Source organism: Amyelois transitella, chromosome 5 (assembly GCF_032362555.1).
Source record: "Amyelois transitella isolate CPQ chromosome 5, ilAmyTran1.1, whole genome shotgun sequence".
Classification (NCBI taxonomy): Eukaryota; Metazoa; Arthropoda; class Insecta; order Lepidoptera; family Pyralidae; genus Amyelois; species Amyelois transitella.
The window spans coordinates 5,029,560-5,054,033 of NC_083508.1; the positions used below are offsets into that span (position 1 = coordinate 5,029,560).

At 35.5% G+C, this 24,474-nt stretch overlaps 1 protein-coding gene across 4 annotated transcripts in view; it reads right to left on the bottom strand.

Annotated features, from left to right (window-relative positions):
- Positions 1 to 24,474, bottom strand: part of LOC106139076 (diacylglycerol lipase-beta) — a 52,502-nt gene that overhangs the window by 4,632 nt on the left and 23,396 nt on the right. For 2 of the 4 annotated variants that reach the window (XM_013340426.2, XM_013340424.2), the window contains exons 2-13: positions 16,621 to 16,716; positions 12,895 to 13,119; positions 12,231 to 12,343; positions 10,018 to 10,239; positions 8,114 to 8,429; positions 6,919 to 7,042; positions 6,466 to 6,589; positions 5,302 to 5,427; positions 5,123 to 5,215; positions 4,710 to 4,864; positions 4,250 to 4,405; positions 240 to 352 (exon numbers count right to left, since the gene is read on the bottom strand). In XM_013340426.2, the coding sequence (XP_013195880.1) occupies positions 240 to 352; positions 4,250 to 4,405; positions 4,710 to 4,864; positions 5,123 to 5,215; positions 5,302 to 5,427; positions 6,466 to 6,589; positions 6,919 to 7,042; positions 8,114 to 8,429; positions 10,018 to 10,239; positions 12,231 to 12,343; positions 12,895 to 13,119; positions 16,621 to 16,715 (1,862 nt within the window). In that variant the 5' untranslated portion in view covers position 16,716. Of the gene's footprint in view, positions 1 to 239; positions 353 to 3,551; positions 4,406 to 4,709; positions 4,865 to 5,122; positions 5,216 to 5,301; positions 5,428 to 6,465; positions 6,590 to 6,918; positions 7,043 to 8,113; positions 8,430 to 10,017; positions 10,240 to 12,230; positions 12,344 to 12,894; positions 13,120 to 16,620; positions 16,717 to 24,474 lie in introns of those variants that run through there. The other 2 variants (XM_013340427.2, XR_009656907.1) reach the window with 2 other exon arrangements.

Consider the following 24,474-nt stretch of genomic DNA (forward strand, 5'->3'; position numbering starts at 1 on the left):
GACATGTTGAAAAATATACCAATTAAAAAATAAATAATTATAAGACCACTGTCATAAAAAGATGTAAAAGAATATTATCTTTTATTGAATAGAAAACTTAGTATGAACCAATTTTAATTGTCTCTAGAGATCAATGCAGCTTTACTACTGCGCCACAGACTAAATTGTATCAATGTATATATGCGCATTCCTTTTTCATTGGAATATCTAGTATTTATTAACTTGATTACTATACTTACTTTTCTATGCCCATGCGCTTGCGACGAACGATGTGCAGGATACGACCCGCCGTGAACAGCCGCGCCGAGGAGAACCTGCGCACGAACACGTTGCGCGACACTAGCGCTGCCTCCTGCAAGCAAACCCGGGGCACCTTCATTTGAATTTGAAAGAGATAAAAAATCATTGCATTTTTTTTAAATTGAGTCTGTATTTTATAAAATTACATACATACATACATACATAAAATCACGCCTCTTTCCCGGAGGGGTAGGCAGAGACTACCTCTTTCCACTTGCCACGATCTCTGCATACTTCTTTCGCTTCGTCCACATTCATAACTCTCTTCATACAAGCTCGGCGGTTTCGGGTACTTTTGACCTGACCCTTTACCAGGACGTCCTTAATTTGATCAAGATACGTTCGTCTAGGTCTTCCCACTCCGACCTTTCCCTCCACACTCTCCTTGTATATCTGCTTAGTCAACCTGCTTTCATTCATCCTCTCCACATGACCGAACCATCTTAACATACCCTTTTCTATTCCTGTAACTACATCTTCTTTCACATCACAACACTCCCTTATCACGCTGTTCCTTATCCTGTCACTCAATTTCACACCCATCATACTCCTTAACGCTCTCATTTCCACTGCATTTATTCTGCTTTCATGCTTCTTTTGCCATACCCAACTTTCACTCCCATACATTAATGTCGGGACCAACACGCCCCTGTGCACAGCCAGTCGAGCCTTTTTGGATAGTTTCTGACTGCTCATAAAGGCATGCAAAGCTCCATTCACCATGTTCCCCGCGTTCACTCTCCTTTCAATATCACTATCATACTTGCCATCTGATGTAAACTTTGATCCTAGATATACAAACTCTTTCACTTGCTCCACTTTTTCTCCTGCAATCAAAATATTACATGCTGTCATTTCTTTCTCCATTTCAAAAACCAGTGTTTTAGTTTTACTTACGTTCACTTTCATTCCTTTCTCTTTTAAAGCTTCATGCATACAGTTTACCATCTCCTGTAACTCCTCCGCTGATGACGCCAGTATAACCTGATCGTCGGCATAGAGCAGACATTTGACGAGTAACTCATTCATCCTTAATCCACTTTTAGACTCTTTCAAATCTGTCAAACAGCTATCCATAAATAGGTTGAACAGCCACGGTGACGCAACACATCCTTGCCTAACGCCTTTCTCAATCTTAAACCACTCAGTGTGCGCTCCGTTTATCCTGACACAAGCACTCGAATCCTCATATAAGGATTTCAGTGCTCGTATTAAGAGACTGCTCACCCCATGCATAGAAAGTGCTGACCACAATTCATTCCTCTCAACTCTGTCATAGGCCTTTTCCAGATCTACGAATGTGCAATAGACTTTTTGACTCTTGGCCAAAAACTTTTCGGCTATGCACCGCAAGGAAAAGACCTGATCGGTACATCCCATTCCCTTTCGAAATCCCGCTTGAGCATCCCATATTTTGTCATCAGTTTCATTCCTGACTCTATTAATCAATACCTTAGCATACAATTTGCCGACGACGCTAAGCAGGCTTATACCACGATAATTTTTGCAGTCCAGCTGTGACCCTTTTCCTTTGTAAAGTGGCACGATAACAGCCTTACACCAATCTTTTGGTACTCGGCCACTTCTCCAACACAAATTGAAAAGGCAGTACAACTGACTAGCTACTACGCCTTTTCCTGCTTTAAGCATCTCGACCGACACTCTATCACACCCAGCAGCCTTTCCCGCTTTCATACTCTTAAGTGCTTCCACAATTTCGAACATTTCAATTTCGCCTTCCATCTCATTCTCTTTTTCTTCGCTATAGCAGAAATCTTTCTTATTTCCTTCCTTTTTTTCAAATAAACTTTCAAAATAGTCCTTCCATATCTTTAGTACACATTCTTCTCCTTTCACAACGCTACCATCCTGGCATCTGATCCTAGTCAGCTCTCTGGTTATAGTATTTCCTCGGGCTGACCTTACGGATTTCCAGAATACTTTCAGATTTGACTGAAAGTCTTCTGATAGCCTTTTATCAAAATCCTCTTTATACTCTTCTTTCTTTCTAATCACAGCTTTCTTAACCAAATCTTTCATTTTCTTATATTCCTTACGTGCTTCATTCACATCTTCATCTATAACCTCTTGCATTCTTAAGTTAGCTTTTGCTGCTAACAAATCCAGCCATGCTTTCTTCTTTAATCGCACAAGTTCTTGCACATCTTTACTCATCCACGCATTTTTGTGATTTTTTCCTTTCCTTCTTCTACTTACACCACACACTTCAACAGCTACTTTCACAATTCTTTCTTTAAATTCCTTCCATCCATCTTCAATATCGCTCATTTCCTCTAAATCTTCAAATTCATCCTTCAGTCTATTAATATACTTCTTACCTACATCCATATCTTGCAAATTTTCTACTTTTACTCTTTCCAAAGCGCTGGTTTGCTCCCTTACCCTGTGCCGCCAGCGATTGAAGATACCCCTTATCCGGGATATCACCAGTAAATGGTCCGAGTCAATGCCAGCACCGCGATATGCACGGGTATCCAGCACTTTGTTCTTCAATCTTTCATCTACAATCACAAAGTCTATCATACTTTTTAAAATACCTTCCACTCTTGTGTAGGTGTGGATCTCTTTATGTTGAAACATTGAGTTCGACACAAAAAGATCCCACTCTAGACAAATTTCTAATACACTTCTTCCATTATCATTCACCTTTTCGTCACCAAACGCACCAAGCACCTTTTCATATCCATCACGCTTTACACCCACCCATCCATTAAAATCACCTAACATAATAATCTTCTCATTTGGCTTGGTAACTTTCAATACTTCTCTTACACTATATAAAATTATTTTTAAGCTATTTGATCACTAATGTCTAGTCTAGTCTGGCTATCACTACAATCTAGTCGTGACAATAATAACACAATAAATTTAATTTAAAGGCAAATTTTGACCGCTTTATTACAACTGATGAGATTGAAGTTCAGGTTCATTTAGTTCAGCTTTTAACTTTACATTTTTAAAAGTATTCAGTGGCCAGGTTTTCTAATTTTAAAACTCAAAGGAAGCTTTTCGGTTTTATGCAGAGCCATGATTAAATGCATAAATTAACCACCGATCGAGTCTTTAAATTAAACCAACATACTCATAAACAACATACCTCTCCATCTAATCTTTGGTCTAATTAATTTTAAACTAATACTATTTACTACAAGCAACTGCAACCAATACATTAATCATAAATAAATAAATTTACCTAAACATAAATACATAAAAATAACACTATAACTTACCTCCCAGTATAAAAGGAAGATGAGTGCTGCTCTCAGGAATATGAAAACATCTGGAGAGTACTAATAGATAGATATAGAGTACTAATAGTACTCAATAACTAAGCCAGGTATTTCTAATAAAATTATCATATAACTTGATGAATTACTCGAATAATTTGATAAATAAATCATTCAGGATGCATCAATCGAAAATTTAAATTTAAACTTAGATCTTAGGTTATGTAATATTTCAATGAATACAGTAAAAATGGTGATGAATATCATCATATAAAAATCAATACGAAATATATATAAGCAATAATATGATAAATGTTATAAAAATAAAACAAAGCAATCCAGTAACGCTATTCTCTAAGGTTTTCATAAACTCAACGTTGAACACTATCCAAATGCAGTGCTAGAAAACAAATAGGTAAGTGCTATAAAACACACGTTTGACAGCATACAATGTTGAGCAAAGATAAGTACATTCTGATAATTGTTTTAAATTGGTAATTTATATCGCCTCCAGAATACAGATTTCCCAGACTACTTGAAACGATAAGAATAAAATGTAAGACTTTAACCCTAATCCAAATTAATATACATGAAAATATTGTTGTTTCTTAATAAGATGAGATATGTGGCTTAGAGGATAGCTGGAATAGCGAAGCGTCGACACAGCACACAGGACACCTGATAGAGAGGGCTCAACTGACAGCACTCACGGTGGAGACGCTCTGCACCAGCAGCGTTTCCGTGGAGTCGTCCGATTGGTTCGCCTCCAGCTCCTCGGGCCGCCGCCATGTTGATTCTAGATCGCGAGCTGGCACTCCGAACAACGCGTAGCCGAAGCCGTTAAGCATAATCCGGTACTGGAAAGAAGAGTGACAAATTACGTTACTCATTTATTTCGAAATTGCATGTTTTCATCTGTGTAAAGAAAGTATCTACTTTTTGATATTTTTTTGCTTGGTCGCGTTTCAGAAACCCTTCACTTATTTAAAATGCTCAATGAACTTATAAAGAAGAGTTTGTTACATATGCATATTTTGTTACAAATACATTTTAAAATTTGTGCCCTTATAATTATTTCATTAATATTTTGAAAATAATCAGTAGTGGGCCAAATTGAAACCCTTGTGGTACACTATCAACCTGGTTTTAAGTTGTACTTACCTTTGGTAGTTTAGTCGCGTGTATGGTCTGAATGACCTTCGTCCTAAGGTTCTCGATGCTGTGAACACTAAGTCGCATCACCAGGTCATCGCCAACACCCACTGTTAGCACGAAGCTCTCTGTATAACGAGCTGCCTCGCGGCTTATTAATCCCGCTAAAAGTAATAATAGAAATTGAGGACCAAAATTTATATCAGTATGGTAATAGGAATGTATTTAAATTAGGTATTCTAAATTCGATGTATGAGTTATTGAAATAAATATCCTTAACGAATGGAGATAGCAATTTTTTAGTACAGATAATAATGCCACAAATATAAGGAATCTTATTACAACCCACAGCTAGGCAGTAGTGTGGGTTGTAGAAAACCATGAATTATATTTGTTATAGAAAGTTAAATGATGTGTCGTACCTGGTGTAGAGAATGCAAAAACTTTGAGATGTGGATATCTTGGCCTTAATTTTAGCGCTACTAACACAGCAACTCCTGCACCAAGACTATGACCTGAAATAAATAACATAGTTTTTGAAAATGAAACAACACTGAGTTATTTTTTTTAAATATATGTAAACCATACTTAATATAAGTACCTGTTAATATTAGATCATAGTTGGAAAATTGCTGAAAGGCGCGATCTAGAACTGGCAAAAGTCGCTTGAGCATCTTTGCTGCACCCATAGCCATTCCTTTATGCGCCGCTGTGTTTTCTGGTAGACCTGTAAAAGTTTTGCTCGATTTCACATTCATTAAAAACCTGGCACAGAAATTAAAAAGATTTTTGCCGGGTAAGATATTATTAAAATGAAATTATAATATAGATTGAATATTGGCAAAGAATATCTAGAAAAGAAAACAAAGATAGAGAATAACATAGACAAACCCTGAGTAAGATATATATATATATATATATATATGTTACAGTTAAAACTAGTTTTCAGATAGAACGCGTTTTCCCTAGTTAGAACTAGTTTTTACTAAATGCCTTTGTTAAAACTAGAATTAATTAATGCTCAAAATTAAATATCAGTTAAAACAAGTTCTTACTAGACAACACGCGTTTTTCCGAAGAGAGCCAATTAAAACTGTTCCGACCAAGGTCAAAAAGGTGTCTCTGCAAGAAAAATGGTTGCCTTTGTAACTCAAAGTGCCACGATAGTTTGTCTTGTAATAACAAGTAGATCTTCATACTTTTTATAAATTTAAGATTGTTTAATTTTTATATTGTATGACAGAGTTGAGAGAAATGAATTGTAGTTAGCACTTTCTATGCATGAGGTGAGCAGTCTCTTAATACGAGCAGTGAAATCCTTATATGAGGATTCGAGTGCTTGTGTCAGGATAAACCTTTCTAAATCTTAAATCACTCATTCCTCTCAATTCTGTCATCTCAAATTACTCAAATTACCACTTCGTGGCACCCGTTTTCAATCGGTAGAAGACATAAAAGAGAATTCGCGGCGAGAACTGACCTCAATTCCGGAAACAGCGTTTAATAAATGTTTTGATGATTGGATTATTCGTTGGCGTAAGTGTATCGTTTCTAAAGGAGCATATTTTGAAGGTGATAAAATAAATTTGGATGAATAACTAACAGTTTGTGTATTATTGATCTTTTCCTGCTACTTTCTTGACAGAGTAGTATATTACTCTCATTTTTGTTATATATATATATATATATATATATATATTGCACCAAAAGCCACCAAAGGAAAACTAATACTTACTATATATAATTTAATATATGAGTAACATACCATCAGCTTCAAATCTCTCAGACCCGGCAGTGAAGTCCGTAAAGATATCTCGCAAGGAAATAGAGCCACGCACAGCAACGACGATGCTCTCACGCTCATGGTCTGCTATCACACAGAAGGGAAGCTGCAAACACATAAATATCTATAGGAAGGAACTTATAAAGAAGATTTTAAATAATATTAAGTGACTCATTTTTTTATTAAATGAAGGAGATCAAATCTTAAAACAGTGCAGAGACAATGGTGGGCAACAATCTAGAAAAAAGTGTGTAACTCTTGCAGTTATGTGTACAATCAACGAAAAATTCTTGATTAGGCAGCAACAAGCGAATACAAAAACATAAAATGATTCACTCTATTCATGGAAACGAACCGCTACTGACGTCATATTACATTCGATTTCAAAACAAGCCGGCTGCTCCAATTTCAAAATGGCCCAATATTAAAACAAACCTCAAAAACTCGGTTGTTGAACGAAGCGAAGATGATGTCATCAGCGGCTAAGTTGGACATGTATTTGACGCCAGCGAAATTGCACATGCAGCAGTTGTCCTCGGTTACTATTGAGTTTTTCGGTCTGTTGATCAAAAACAAAACAATGGAATGAGTTAAGAGACAATGTGTTTCAGCGGAACCGTTTTATTTGGATCTGTTGTATGTTTTGGTTTATTAAATGTTTGTGGTAACAAAGGTTTATTTATAGTTCCAAAAAAGGCTTATAACGTTTCGAAAAGGTTTCTAGTCAAAAGTAGTTTAGTAACTAAAATACACTGGTGAAATTAGACTACCGTGTCAAATTTATTTGCCATGCGATGATAGATTTATTTGTTAAGTTTTTTTATTTACTAGTCTACCAGGGTTACCATTTTATGTCCAAAATGATGCAACTAATGGTAAAAACCGTATCATCTAGGTAATGGTGAGATACAAATTGAGGTATAAGTTTTCAGTTAACTAGATTTAGTTTGCCTGTTAGTCGGCGTAACTTAGTTTAAGCAAGCTCACGAGTCGAAGGATTCCGCTGTGAAAGGTCAAAGAGCGTCTGTGCTCTGCGATGTAAGTCCATTATGTTTATGATTGTATTAAACAAATTTCATCTTCATACAACCTATGATCATGTCAAAATAAATATCGTATCTAATGTTTAGTAACCCTACAAGAGGTAATTTATTGCTTTGTTATTTGTAGGCTAGGTATTTGTTTATAACATACATGTACAATGTACATGCATAGGTATATATAATCATGTCTTTATCAATTGCAGGATAGCCAATAGTCCCAAAAGGACTTTACAACTTTCAAATAATTAAGTATTTTCTGGTTAGCGTTGTTTATTTAAACCTATTAGCAAACAAATAGTACTCCAGAAATGTAATAAGTATGCCATTGATACAATTCTGTTTGGTTTCATTAAACAAAAATGAAATAAGTATCTTGAAAACAAAAAGAAGCTTAGTTTGGGATAAATGTTTCTGTTAAGCGATGGCCTTGCATCCTGCTACAATGCATTCCGTCCTCTGTATCTTAATTCACTTTATTATCCAGCTAAACATGTCTATCGTGTCTTAGGACTATTAGCACTGTCTATCACGTAAGGAATAATGTACTTATATAACGGTTTATAGATATCTCGTGCATATCTACGTACCTACAACAGCAGCATGTAAGATGACGCGCCAACTTGCAGAATCCCGTGAAACAATGCCGGTACAACACGTAAGGCCAGCCGTACGCCGCTATAGACAGTCTCAGGTAATGTAAAGCATCCTCTAAGTTCATCCAGGGAGGGGTTTCTGAAAATATCTTGTTCACGTCTGTAGTGTAAATGGGTTCTTCGTCGTTCAGCATCTGTATTCGACGCATTTCTCTCGTCTCTCGCTTCTGTCGCACCCTGAGTAGAACACAGCCGGCCACCACGTCTGATGGTACCAGGTCTGTCGAACGGAAGAGCGCGCTGAGCAATGCTGAAAGAAATTTTATGTGTAGGTATAAAATGTCAACTAAAGGGCTAATCCCTGAACTAATTTAACTGATGGATTTGCATAAAACGCGTTTGTAGTGCGATGCGAGCTGAATGATTACGTGTAGGTATTAAAATGTCAATTGAACCGACAATCGAAAACTAATTATACTGATGGTTTTCCATAATAACACATTTTTATGTCTGCATTCATAATAGAAGCAATTTGTTTAAACAGATCATTCGATGTGAACACAATTTTTCATTGAAATATTAGAGAATTGTTTGTTGTTGTTGACAAAACAAAACAATAGCTATTTATATCTAGTTGGTGGGATAAAGAAAACATCCTAAAGAAATTGTTGTTCTCGTCTTCGGTTCAATTATAACATTTATAACCAAGGTAAACAGAATTTTTATTGTCCAGTTTTGTAAACATAACTACTCTTTTATTTACTAATTCTTTTTATATAAAACCGAGCGAATTCGGGTAATTGAATTCAATTGAAATCAAAGATTCTAGAAATGTTTTTTGTTATAAACAACATTTTAGATTATGTCCCTAAAAAGCTTTTCTAGAATAAGTCCTAATATAATTGTATACAACGTGAAGTACGAGTAAAGGGGCTACTGGTAAAGCGGAAAAAGTCTGTAGGAAAACTAAGCTCGTCTATTTTAAGGAAAAGTCCTAGAAAATTTCTGTCCATAATCATGTAATACACCCATGATTGTAATAGATAATTAAGAAATCATTTATCTTTAGCAACATGTGTAGCTCAAACTTGTTTTAACTATAGCTTATTTACTAGGCATGTTTCAAAGATCGGAGTGGGAAGACCTAGACGAACATACTATCTTGATCAAATTAAGGACGTCCTGGTAAAGGGTCAGGTCAAAAGTACCCGAAACCGCCGAGCTTGCATGAAGAGAGTTATGAATGTGGATGAAGCAAAGGAAATATGCAGAGATCGTGGCAAGTGGAAAGAGGAAGTCTCTGCCTACCCCTCCGGGAAAGAGGCGTGATTTTATGTATGTATGTATGTATGTTTCAAAGATTTTATCATGAGAGGTTTTAATAACTGCATACATACATATTAAATTGAAAATATTGAAAAAATAAATAGCAGGGGTATGTACGTAGGTACGTAGTTTAAGTTTTCATCGTAAATTGGTTTATTTAGGTTGGTATTTTATTTTCTTTTTGTTTATCTTTGGAAACATAGCTATACTCGTAGTAATTAGGTTATAAGGTAAAGGAGCAAAAGCTCAATAGAGGGATACATACAAACATACATATGGTCACGTCTATATCCCTTGCGGGGTAGACAGAGTCAACAGTCTTGAAAAGACTGAATGCAGTCTTGAAAAGACTGAATGGCCACTTCAGCTATTTGGCTTTATGATAGAATTGAGATTCAAATAGTGACAGATTGCTAGCCCATCGCCTAAAAGAGAATCGCAAGTTTGTAAGCCTATACCTTAGTTACCTTTTACAACATCCATTGGAAAGAGATGGAGTGGTCCATTTTATGTATTGGTGCCAGGAACCACACGGCACTAAACTGTTAGGTGCAAAATACTCGAATACTTACCAGCAACCTGTTGGAATGCCTCTTTTCCATGCTCGTCCTTCTTCAGCCAGCAGAAGGCCCACCTGAACCGCCTCGACCATAGCCCAGTGACCTTCCGATGGTGGCGGACCTGGTTGGGGGTGTCTTGCATGTCCCCGTACCGCACTGAGCCCAGGGGGTCGAACACCATGAACAGTCCCAGCAGGGTCAGCCCCAGTTGCACCCAATTGAAAAGGACTATACCTGTATAAATAATATATAGTAAGTCAACGAAGGAATCAAGGTAAAGTTAATTCTTACTAATCTTAATTACTATTTTATAAGGCTTTTTGTAATATTTGTCGAATTGGCGAGTCACTAGAAAAAATACCTGGAGGAATAATTCAACGCCTCAAAAGATATAACATGCAACCTTTGAGGCCTTGACCTACTGCAAATAATCTTCCTTTTGCATTATTGCAGTCTCAGCAATTGATTTCAAAGCCTAGGTTTCGCTTAGTTAAAGTGATACATACTTGACAGGTAAGTTTTTTTGGTCAGTTTTTTACATTTCTGTACGTACTGTTCTTATTAAATCAATAATTTATACCTTATCTGTCTATAAAAAACGACCAAAATTTTCCTAAAACGAGCATTTCATTGAAATTGGTCATAACTGATCATAAAAAAATCGATACCAATATCAACACGCAAACTAAATTCCGTTGATCGAATAACGTGGCCTTAGACGCTATTACTTTGCAGTAGGGTTGCCAGAGCGCCACACCAAATGGCCGGACAGACTTGCAAGTTTGGCCTAACATATAGGTAACAAGGCCGGACGCCCGGCATTTTGTTTCACACATTTAATATATTACATATTTAGTTAAAACTGAAATTAAGATGTATTTTTTGTACGTACTACGAAAAATTCTTTATAGATCGAAATCGTATTTAGTGTAAACCATTGGCGCTCGTAAGTCTCGACCTGTATAAAACTCTTCTGTTACTAAGTGATTGATTGACAGTTAACGTACAGATCGAACCGTAGCGTCTAGGGACTTGAAATTTGGCATGTAGGTTCCAAGTGTGGTTTAAGGGTGAAATTTCATATACGAGGGCGCTTTTAATCCCCGATATAAAAGGAGCCTAAAAAGCCGGACAGGCTGAAGACCGTAAATTTCAATCAGAAAATAAGAAGCCTGACTATTTCCATCTTAAGCCTGACGCCTGGTAACCCTAATTGCAAGGGTGGCTGTTACACGTTCGGTAAGTACACGTGGAAGGATATACGTCCTTATGTAAATGGTAGGATAATACGTCCGCCCCGCCACGTGTAACTGCATGTGCCGTGTTGCATCAGGGTTACATGTTTGCGTTTTAGATAATTAAAAAGGTACGTTTTCGTTACACTGGGGGTTTAATTTAGTTTGAGTGCTAACAGATGCTGTTACGGTCAACGTCGTGAAGAAATCTGCACATTTGAGTAACTGGATGTGTGTAACCACGATGGGCTTGATCAAACTGGCACCACTCTTCTCCAGAGAGGTGAGTATGTTATCGTGAACATTAAAGGAAGATGTTTTAGTTATGCTGGCGCTTCTTTGCTAAATTTATTAAAGTTAGGGTACATAACTCTAGACTAGATACAAAGTTTTATATGAATAAGGGAAGTATGCGCATTACGTGTTTTTATCTATTTTGGTTGAATTTACAAACCGGGCATTATAAAAATGTTATGTATAAATGGTATAATTTGGCTTTCATATGAAGCTCTTTGTAATAATATGGTGAGATAGCAATTATTAGTAGGTACATAATTACTATATCTTGACATAATCCTTCATTCTTTCATATTGTAATTAAGCCATAATATTTTCTAATGTACTTGTAGAGATATAAATAAATCATTACGGCATGAATGCGATGACACAAAGACAAGTTTTATTAGCACTTAGCAGTACAATCCCGTAGTCTCACTATATGTATGGAAATTATTTTAAAGTTAATTGCCGGCAATGCATGAAAGGAAGAAGGAAGTGACATAGATATTTTGTCTCCTAGCTGTTTGGTAATCTAAAGTTTCTGTCTACCCCTATGAGAAATTTACCTATTATAATCTGTATTGTTTGTTTGTTTGTAATATCTTTTTTTGCACAGAAATTAACACAGTTACAAGAAATAGTATATACTTTACATATATACAAGTACTATTGTTATTTGCGATACATTCAAAACTGAATTGTTATACTTACTTTGTATTACTATGCTAGAGAAACTATCCTTAACGGTGCATTTTATGACGTCACAAAACATCCACATAGTGCCCATTATATTCAAGGCTAATTCTGGCAACACCAGCAGCACCCTGCGGACAATGGAAAATTAAATATTTGCTTTCAATTAATTATACATTCGAAGCGGATGGACAAACAGACCGACAATCGAGCGCTCGTTCTATTTATTTGTTTTTACTTAATTCCAATTCATAATTGATTGTTTACAGTTTCGACGAACGAATTTAAATTTTGATGGCCTTGAACCGCAAATAAAGTAGTACCTCTGTGTATAGGAAATTCAAAATAAAGTGACAAAAGCGTTATATTATTGGGACAACAATGGTAGATCTATTAGTAGTGGTTGTCTTCCTGGCGTAATCCGGTCGTGTCTTCCCGCAAGAGGAGCCGCAATGCTTACGATACAGGATTTTTTTTTCAATCATCAAGTCAGTATTTTACACGAATCTGTCTGATCTCTGTGAAAAACATCTGAGTTATGGAAAAAGAGAAGAAATTTGACGGAACTCATGTGTTTTCCTTATTTCGTAAAATAATGATACTAGTATCGTTAATATGTAACACCAATAAAAATAAAATGGAACGTTAACCCACATCAAAAAAAAGAATCATGTTCACTCACTTGAGCAGTAGTAACGGCGACACAAATCTCCTCTTATCGACATCCGTGATGGTTCCCCTGGCCGACTGCTGCGCCAGGGCTGCCAGGAGCAGCATCAGCACGGCCTGCAGCGCCAAGGTGCCGCACAGGTATAGCCGGACGAAAGCCCCGCCGTGCCACCCCTCCGTCTGACATTGCCACGTGATAGGGAATAAGACTTCTACCACCAACGCTATTAGCACCAGCCTGGGAAGAATAAAACATCATTAATCAATCTATAAAACCAGCAATATAATATACCAATATAATAATAACCATTCTGCTGCTGAGTGACAGACAAAGTATAGACGAAACTACTGAGCGGAGGAAGCTGAAATTTGACATATAGGTTATTTGAGGAGTGTAAGCGAGCGCTAAGGGACAGTTTCCCAAAATTCCGGCGTTAACAGAAATTAACGGGATTACGGGAAAGAGGCGTGATTTAAATGTATGTAACATAAAAGTATGTACGAGTACATTCAAATCTTTCAGTTGCATACCTCTTTCGCTTTATCCACATTCATAAGTTACTCCTAGTTAGCTCATTGATTTAGAGTATGAATTGAAATAATGTTCGTCTAGGCCTTCCCCACAACATAAAACATAGCCAGCCAATGTCGTGAAAATAATTTTAGAAGTGGCGCAAGTGACTGAAGACGAAAGGTATAATTCCATATTTTTTTATTTTATTGTTGCCCCGATTCAATTCATATTATTTTTATAAATGGGAACTGGAAAAGGCAGCATGCAAGTTCTTGGAGCATCTTTGCCAACAACATGTTTTACATGCGGTGTAATGTTTTGGCAAAGTTTTAAGTCGGGTGTATCAGCTGTACTTACTCCGCCTTGAAGATTTATTGGCCATCAAATGTATTAAGTTGTAACACGTTCACAGAAGGAGAATGTGTTCGTATTCTACTCTGTCAGAACATGGCCGACGATAGTAAAAGTACGATATATTGTATTTTCCGAGAAAAAAAATGCGGCTTACCAACCAGGAATATTTTTTGTTAGGAGAAGAATAAAAGAGCCAGAAAATAAAAGAAGGGTCAGTTAAGTTCAAAATGATAATTCATCCTTAGAAAATACCTAAGTAATGAACTGAAAAGGTATTCTGTTTCCACACAATTCTTTTGATATAATAAGTTCAAGGTTTTTTACTCTCATAATATAACCAAGAAATATGTATGTAAATAAAAAATCTGTATGAATATTAAAAGAGATGAGATGGAACACTCTTGTTTGTCAACAATTACATTGCTTTCTCCGTCGTAATAATGTGATTTTTGCCTTAAGAAATCTAATGCATTTACATTATCTTGATGTTGCGTTGTTGTGAACTTCGTTTGCTGTATTTCTAGGTAAAGTTATTTATATTTCATCACATATTTATGAGTAATAGTTATAAAACAATATTATCTTATAAAAAAATTCGCATGTATTCACAACATGAATGCAGTCACAACACATAATAAGGTCCACCATTTAAGTCGAATTATTTCACCTATGCTTTCACCAGGCTTTTGGAAATGGAAACTTGAAATGAATAAATGTTAAATCTACTTGGTTTACCCGGGTGATATCACATAGATTCTGTAAAATTAAGACGTATAAAGATAAGAAGTTTAAGTACTTTATTTAAAAGTAACTATTTTGAACCAACTAAATTGTAGTTCTTCCCATGTTGTTGTCATTCGTGACTTACGTCACGACCAATTACAACAAAAACGTCCGATTGTAATTATAAGCAATATTCGCAATAGGCAGTAATGGAGGCAATCAAATCGATACAGTAGACAATTTAAAAGCCATTATGGAGCAATCAAACTGTGCCCGAAGGTCGCTGAAAGCATCCGCTGGCAGCCGAACGGAGAAAGCTCATTCATATTAATGTACTAGCAACAAGTGAAGTGCCCTGATTGGACAGCCTGCTCACCCCTGGCTTCTGGCAATCGTCTTTATTATTGAAACACCGAAATAAGATGCAGTATTTGTTTGAAAATTCTAGCTTTTACCACAGAATTTTTAAGAGTAAAACATGATTGTGTTTTTGAGTTGGGATTTTTCGTGATATAGGGTGGCCTCTGGCCTAGTTTGTAAGACAAATTCAACTGGTCTATATAAGTTTGAATAAAAGTTTGAGATATAATTTTTTGTTAGGGAATTTATATTTACATGCATGTTTAAACCCAACTGTATTATACCATAGTATTTTGAAAAAAAGATTTTGTTATAACGGATTTGTATGTAACGGATTAACTGAAAAAAATTCTGAAATCATTTCATGTGAAGTAGACCTTGAAGTAATATACTGCTTTTTATCCTGTAAATCTCCAAGAAAACTTTAGTAATTTAAACGTTAAGTTTAATTATTTATGGAAATTTTGCGGTAAAAGTATATAAATAACAACAATTAAGAACGTTCTTGAACCCCTGAGGGACAGGGTCTGAAATCCTGTTCGTTTGCCTTTATGATTTAATTTTATGAGCCGCTGAAGGCCCGCGATGTCATCAGGTGTTCACGCCTTTAGATCAAAGACAGGTGTCCATTCAGTACTACATTATAAGGCTTTATTAAAATCGACAACAGGAAGATGAATCTTTTCAAATAAATTCTGTAATGAGACAAAATGATTTTTTGGGAGGACGCTTAAATACTTTAACTATTTAAGCGTCCTCCCAAATATCATTACATTCTTTTAAAAAAAATATGTTTTTAAATACGGTATCATATAAGTATATATTGTACTTGTAAAAAAATCCACTATTAAAAGGAAAGCCTCGCAACTGTGAAATGTTTTCCTTGATCTAATAAAAGCAGAATAATAATATAGCCCGAGACTTTCCCAACCCTTCGGTATCGAACAGTATTGTATAGTCGACAGGGTATTTATAGATTCCCGCCAGACTAATGATCTCCGCTCACGGGAACATTTTCTCAGAATATTATCTATTATGTTAGGGGCGCAGGGCTACAGACAGAATTATATAATTATTATATGATTCAAAATGTATAATAAGCTTTTCCAAGCCTTCGGTCGCTAGACGAGGTTTATAAAAGTTATTTCGTAACTATTCATTTACCTCTAGATTTTATGCTGAATAGGACATTGAACTTCAAACCAACATCTAATGATGATACTTGTGTCTACGAATTAATAAAACAGTTTTTGGACCGTTAGGATGCGAGAAATAATATTTTTAGACATTTTAATTTTTCCAATTAAAGTCCTTGATTTTATCATAGTATGATAAAATCTAGGACCTAAATTGGCCCTCTCAAAATACGTAATGAAGGTAATATTCAGGACTATCTACCCCTGCCGACACCTAAGGGGCGGCATAAATTAAATCTGTGTGGCACTAGGTATATTTTTTGCGAGGCTTTCCTTGAAATCTCGCCGAAGCCCGCTTATTTACATATTTCAGGACGGCAATCTCCGTCTTACGTATCTACATATTTTTGTTATAAAATAGTATTTTTTTAAGTAATATGAAAAGTGGGATGAGTTTCTCCATTCGTCTGTGCGTTTTATGTTTGTTTTTACTATTTAGCCAATACTAAACCGACGGGTGGTCCGGTGGACCCATATTTAACACGTTGAGATGTGATTAGATTTACATTTTATACTTTAACTTCTCTTTTTTCTAGTGTGTTTTATCAAAAAAATCTATCTACTGATTTTTTTAAATTAATCTATTATTTACCAAACGAATCTGAAGAGCAGCTCGAAGATACTGGGGAACACGAGGTCGTCGGAGGCTGCCAGCCACTTGCGCCCCAGGAGCCGCAGCGCCGGCATCCTGGAAAGAAGGAGCAGTTCATTTATACGAGTAATATTATTGAAGTTCTTTGGGGAGTGGGCAGTCTAAGATTTTTGAAAAATCCTCACGGTATTGTATTTACAATACGGTGGGGATTTACAAAAATCTTAGACTTTAGAGTGGGATTTTATTTATTCATTTATTTATACTTTATTGTACATTACATACCAACTGTATGGTAGGTACATTAAACATTATCTCACAGTAAAGACGCGGCGATAATAACAAAATAAAAAAAATAACAACATTTATGTAATTAACTATTTTAACTGACCCAATAAACACACACATAAATTAACGATTACGGTAACCAGAAAGCTCAGAAAATAAATATTATTTGGTGAAGTTCTTTTTTCACTTCACCATACTAATATAAGTTCAATGGGATACTACATGATAAGTACTTAGTATAGGAATATTTTAAAGGTATGTTAATGCCAGGCATTGGCTATGGCGAGGTAACAATCATTTACCTAATCTATTTTCACAGCATGTGAAACGATTGTTTTCGATACAAGCATTTTTTAGCAAATTCACCGGAAGCCGTATGTAAATATTTTCTTAGTCGGGAGTGAATGTTATTTTATTATAGCCTCATTAATTTGAACTAAAGACGGCAACCATTACACTAGGTCAGGGAAGAAGATAGATAGGTAATTTAATTTAGTAACAAAATATTAGTCACTTGCTCCAATTAGGTACTATTGTATTGAATTAGTTAATGTAACTTTTTTCTTTATAAAACTATATGCGCCAGATGTTTTTGACCAAAAAGAAATTAAGCTCCAAAATACATAGTAGTACAAAGTAGAATAGGATCAGCCAATAGAAAATACTTTGCTAAATCTTGACTGTGCGAGTATGTAAATTAAGATGCCTTGTCTTAGACAGCTTTAATTACATACATACATACATACATACATAAAATCACGCCTCTTTCCCGGAGGGGTAGGCAGAGACTACCTCTTTCCACTTGCCACGATCTCTGCATACTTCTTTCGCTTCGTCCACATTCATAACTCTCTTCATACAAGCTCGGCGGTTTCGGGTACTTTTGACCTGACCCTTTACCAGGACGTCCTTAATTTGATCAAGATACGTTCGTCTAGGTCTTCCCACTCCGACCTTTCCCTCCACACTCTCCTTGTATATCTGCTTAGTCAACCTGCTTTCATTCATCCTCTCCACATGACCGAACCATCTTAACATACCCTTTTCTATTCCTGTAACTACATCTTCTTTCACATCACAACATTCCCTTATCACGCTGTTCCTTATCCTGTCACTCAATTTCACACCCATCATACTCCTTAACGCTCTCATTTCCACTGCATTTATTCTGCTTTCATGCTTCTTTTGCCATACCCAACTTTCACTCCCATACATTAATGTCGGGACCAACACGCCCCTGTGCACAGCCAGTCGAGCCTTTTTGGATAGTTTCTGACTGCTCATAAAGGCATGCAAAGCTCCATTCACCATGTTCCCCGCGTTCACTCTCCTTTCAATATCACTATCATACTTGCCATCTGATGTAAACTTTGATCCTAGATATACAAACTCTTTCACTTGCTCCACTTTTTCTCCTCCAATCAAAATATTACATGCTGTCATTTCTTTCTCCATTTCAAAAACCAGTGTTTTAGTTTTACTTACGTTCACTTTCATTCCTTTCTCTTTTAAAGCTTCATGCATACAGTTTACCATCTCCTGTAACTCCTCCGCTGATGACGCCAGTATAACCTGATCGTCGGCATAGAGCAGACATTTGACGAGTAACTCATTCATCCTTAATCCACTTTTAGACTCTTTCAAATCTGTCAAACAGCTATCCATAAATAGGTTGAACAGCCACGGTGACGCAACACATCCTTGCCTAACGCCTTTCTCAATCTTAAACCACTCAGTGTGCGCTCCGTTTATCCTGACACAAGCACTCGAATCCTCATATAAGGATTTCAGTGCTCGTATTAAGAGACTGCTCACCCCATGCATAGAAAGTGCTGACCACAATTCATTCCTCTCAACTCTGTCATAGGCCTTTTCCAGATCTACGAATGTGCAATAGACTTTTTGACTCTTGGCCAAAAACTTTTCGGCTATGCACCGCAAGGAAAAGACCTGATCAGTACATCCCATTCCCTTTCGAAATCCCGCTTGAGCATCCCATATTTTGTCATCAGTTTCATTCCTGACTCTAATACCATCTAATCTAATACAATACCTTAGCATACAATTTGCCGACGACGCTAAGCAGGCTTATACCACGATAATTTTTGCAGTCCAGCTGTGACCCTTTTCCTTTGTAAAGTGGCACGATAACAGCCTTACACCAATCTTTTGGTACTCGGCCGCTTCTCCAACACAAATTGAAAAGGCAGTACAACTGACTAGCTACTACGCCTTTTCCTGCTTTAAGCATCTCGACCGACACTCTATCACACCCAGCAGCCTTTCCCGCTTTCATACTCTTAAGTGCTTCCACAATTTCGAACATTTCAATTTCGCCTTCCATCTCATTCTCTTTTTCTTCGCTATAGCAGAAATCTTTCTTATTTCCTTCCTTTTTTTCAAATAAACTTTCAAAATAGTCCTTCCATATCTTTAGTACACATTCTTCTCCTTTCACAACGCTACCATCCTGGCATCTGATCCTAGTCAGCTCTCTGGTTATAGTATTTCCTCGGGCTGACCTTACGGATTTCCAGAATACTTTCAGATTTGACTGAAAGTCTTAATTACATTAATTGAGAATAACAACTTAGCTCGTAGGTAAGGGCACCAAAATCTGCCATACAAAATTATGATAAATTATTCAAATCAATGCACCAGACAACAAGTGTTTCACACAGGTATTGTCTGGTGCATTAATTGTTGCCAAAAGTTGTTTAATTGTTTTTTCGTGGATTTCGCTTTAATTTTTAAATAAGTACTTACATAGGGCAAATCCAGCTTCAACAATTTAACTAATCAGCTAAGTACCTAACAAAAAGAAAGCCGACCCTTAAAAATATTTTGTTGTGTCACTCCATGACTTGTATACACATTCAGATTTTAGAGAGCTTTCTTAGCGACATCTGAAAATTCGACCGGGAATATGCTTCGATCGGAATTAGAAAACACAAGGAGCTAAAATAAAAACAGATACTAACTAGCGAAATTATAGTGCAGGACTTAAATTGACTTGACAAAGAAGGCGAATGAGAAAGGACATAGTTGTCGACTCGAGGATAATAAATTTCGGATGAAGAAGACGAGATGATCTACTATTGTATCACGAGTCGAGTCGAGTGACGGCGGCATTATGCGAGAGTAGGGTTGCCGCAGTTGTCATTAGTTCGGATTTGTGTGTGACTTCGTGGATTTTCTTTTCATTGCTATCGGGATTGAAATTTTATGAATTAATAGTCATGTGGAATTTTTACAGGTATTTTATGTCTGTGAATATTTTTTCGGCTTCGTTTTTTAGGTGTCTTTTTTACGCATTATTGCGTATACAGTACCTAATTACGCCCGCCTATATATAGCGAAACCTCTTGTTGATTTCTATCCCTGTGAGAGTTCTGGGAAAACAATAGAAGGGCAATATACCATATATATTATGAATTATAAAAATAACTAGATAGGTACTTACTATACATTTTTTTTACAGTTTAAGTTTTCATTAAATTCCTTATAAAACCACCCAACCCACTTGATGGCTCATGGCGTATCTAAATATTTACACTCTCAGTGAAAGATTTTAAATTTAGAGAACAGACGTGAATGGTGACCCTGCAGTCGCAGAAACCACTGTTCCCAGTCACATTTGTTCCAGTTTCCACGGCCACTGAACCCGGACCGGTATTTCGGGAAGAAAATGGTTCGCCACGATGTTTACACAATCCCCTTTACGAGATCCGGTCACTAGGTAAGGTATTTTTAACTGTTTTACAATCTGTAAGCATGCGTAATATGAAAACTGTGTATTACACGTATGATCAAGAGCAAGAACTAAATTTCTCGATAAAGACGTTTCGTAGATCTTCTTAAAGAAAGTAATTTTAGATTTTTTTTCTTCTGTCATTATTTAATTATCTTATGTGTGTACATAAAATAAGAAGTCAATGGCATAGAGGCGACTGTACATAGATACTCATATATACTTACCTGAGCAACCCTATGAGTTCAATCAATTTTTTATTTTATATTATACACATATTCAGAATTCATCATGTCTGTATACAAACTAAAATGCATTGCAATTAAAGCTTTAGATTGTGCTTCAATTAAGCATTTCAATCAAACTGAAAAATAACTCTTTGTAAACCATCTCAATTTTGTACTAACAATAAACTTAATACAAACTATATTAATGCACTGACTTTTAACAACAATAGAATTAAATTATGATCTTACAATATGCACTCATTGAATTTTTTCACAAAAGTTCTTTGAGAAAAATAAAAAACATAATTTAGTAACACATAACTACCTTCGCAGTTCACAAAGAGGTTGAATTTCTTATTGTTTTCATACAAGTTTGGCAGTTTCATAAGTGTGTATTTAATTTTGTAATGGATCTATTGTAGAACAACTATGCCTAAAGCCAATGTTTGACCATATTTGTCAACAAAAACGTATCACAGTTCCCATTAGTGGTTATTCGAATGCCTTGTTATGCAAAGCTAGTGAGAAAACATACTGTCGTATTTGCTATTGAAATCCTGAGACATGAATAGAAATCGTTGTCCCCATGTCTTATTGGTCAATTTGAGTTTACTTTTTGTATTTCACTGTTTACTGTTGGTACCTACTTCATTCAGTGATTTTCGTGTGTTTACATTGTTAATAAGACGTAATACCTACAAATTTTGAGTGAATACGGATATTTTAACAATTGTAAATCTTATAATCTCCCAGCGACATGTTATATTTTTTTAGAAAATCAGACATTTTGATTAATCAATGACACTACGGTAAAAAATTGTCCACATGTTTTTAATATTGTATTATGTTATTTGAGTATGAGAAACACATGTCACATGACTCCGTTTTCTAAGGTTGTATCCGCGCGTAATTATTGTATAACCATTTTCTGATGAATTCTTTCAGTGGTTTTCACTATTCATAAAAATATGTTAGTCACCTTTTTCTTCAACATGAAATTCAGACTAGTTTATTTGTACTAGAAGCTCCTAAGCATAACAGCAAAACAAAAATGTGTATTACTTACTGCGCTTCAAGTAGACGATTCAAACAAACACGAATATGTTGTTGCGCTTTCAATGTACTCGTGTATAATGTGCTAAGTAGATTAGTGTTGGTGATATTCTGTATAGCCTGCAGAGTCTGGCCCACGCGGCGGTGGGCGGAGGGATTAAAGTACCTCTTTGAACTTGTATACATTGTAAGAGCATAGTGTCCTCTGCTTTTTAGGGTTTTTATTTTAGAAACAACTGTATTAAAGCATAGAATAATACTTTATAACGTTTAAAAAGAAAGTAAAAAAAAAAAATTGTACCTACGTAAAGATGAGATTTTGAGTGTTTGGTTTAGTGATCAACAAACAACCGAATAAGTTTTGCCACATCATTAATTATTTTGTATATTATCACATGCTGCCATAAGCGGACCAGGTATTGATATAATTCGATATCAAAATAGATACGTAGCAAACAAGTCAAGTAAACATGTGCCAGAAAATTATTGTTAAAATAACAATATACACCAGCCCTTAATTTTACTATTTTTTATAGATTCGTAGAGTTTATTTCGATAGCCTACGATCTACTACGAAATGTTGCGCGTAGCCGTTACAGTGAAACACAAAATTAGTCGTAGCACATTAATAGTGAAAATCGTTATCTTATTATCATATAAGTTTACTTTGTTTTAAACTTTGTTTGACCTCAATTGGTCCCTAATTACGACACTATAGTTAAACCCACACAGAATCGTGGTACCTAATTATTATCACGAGTAACTACATAGGTATAATATACACACTCTTCCTTTATTTTATATTTCTCATCTAAAGCTATTCATTTGAACTATGTGTAAAATTTATTGATAAGTTGCTTATTAAAACCTTACTTTTGTGTAAAAACAACACGTTTTGATATCCATTCTTTTACTGTATAAAAGATGATCTAATTAGGCAGGTGAGCTTTGTCATTCATCTCATTCAGAGAATTATGAAAACATTTAATTCCCCGCGTCGAACACCTGCGTTTCACATTGAGTATAATATGTTTACTGTACCAAATCGTTGCTCCAACCAACTACGCTTTGATAATAAATGGTAGAGTATCTTTATTTCTTTGCGAGCTGTTTTTTTTTTTGTTCACGTGAAATAAATTGTAAATTTTACCTGAATGTCCTTCCAAGGGATCACACTTATAATGAAAATTTAATAATATGTACATATAAAATTTTAAAACACGAGAGCCAATGTGGTGCGGAAAGACTATGCGCAAAAATTGTATACTTATAGCACAGAACAGAATGAAGGATTCGAAGAAGGCCTACACCTATGTTAGTCTTATTATACTCGGTTGAAAAGGCTTATGATGATTGGAAATGCAGACAATGTCTCATTTTGTGAAATGCTCGTTCTGTCCCGAAAGTACCTGTAGAAGGGATGGATGGAACAAGATTTTTAATAAAGTTAGACATTTCTACAATACATTTATTGTACTCATTATTGAAAAAATCGGCTGTTCGAGATTAATAGAGGATTCATGGCTCTAGTAACGCTGGTTACTAGCGCTTGTGTAAGGTCAAAATGTAGTAAGGTAATATTTTGAATACATGTAATTCATTTTGGAGTAAAAAAGAAAAGTATTATTTTACAGTTTCAGAAAGCAAAGGGTACGAACGTTTTTACATAATTCAGCATTATGCATGCATGCGTTATAATATCAAGCATGAATATTATTTTCTCTTGAGGTATGATCAAAGATATCAAACACTACCTACGCGATTTCCATTTCACTGCACAGTCTCAAGCGAGTCTTGTCTCTAAATTAAATCAACGTCACTTACCTTTATGTTTTACTATATGGTTCACTGGGTTTAGCTTTTTTTAAGACTAACAAATTGCACACTTAGAAATTACTGCATTGGTAAAAAATACTGATGTCATTAATTTTATTGTATGCTGGTAGTAGGTACTGCATTTCTGTTTTTTAAAAATAAGATTCACTCCAAGCAATCGTCACTTTGAACTTGAGGCTATTGTTAAAATATTGCAATAGTTTGCGAACAACCTTTGTATTAAAATAGAAAATGTTTAACACATTTAAAGCTTCAATTTTTATAGGAGCGTTGACACTTATGGAGACAATGTAAAATGTTTTTTAGTAGGTATGTTTTAACAATAACAAAATATTTTAGTCCGTCCGGAACTGCGACGTGGAAATCCTCTGATGATCATCATTACCACAGATATCTAAATAATATCATAAAGATATATGAGATCATTACATTTACATTAAATTCAACTTAGTAATGTTTTAGTGAACAAAACAAAAAATAAACTGATATAAGCATCTCTATCAATACATGCACGTGTTAAAGTCATTACGTTTGACCTTGTATCATATCCTGAAACAATCAATATGACAATAACATCATTGAATGAATTAAACTTCATTTTTATTACTTGACTTCAAAGATTCTTCAGATCTTTAATCACTTGTGTGTATTATGTTTTATTTGAAAAGTGTCATCAGTTAAAAAAAAACATTAAAAACA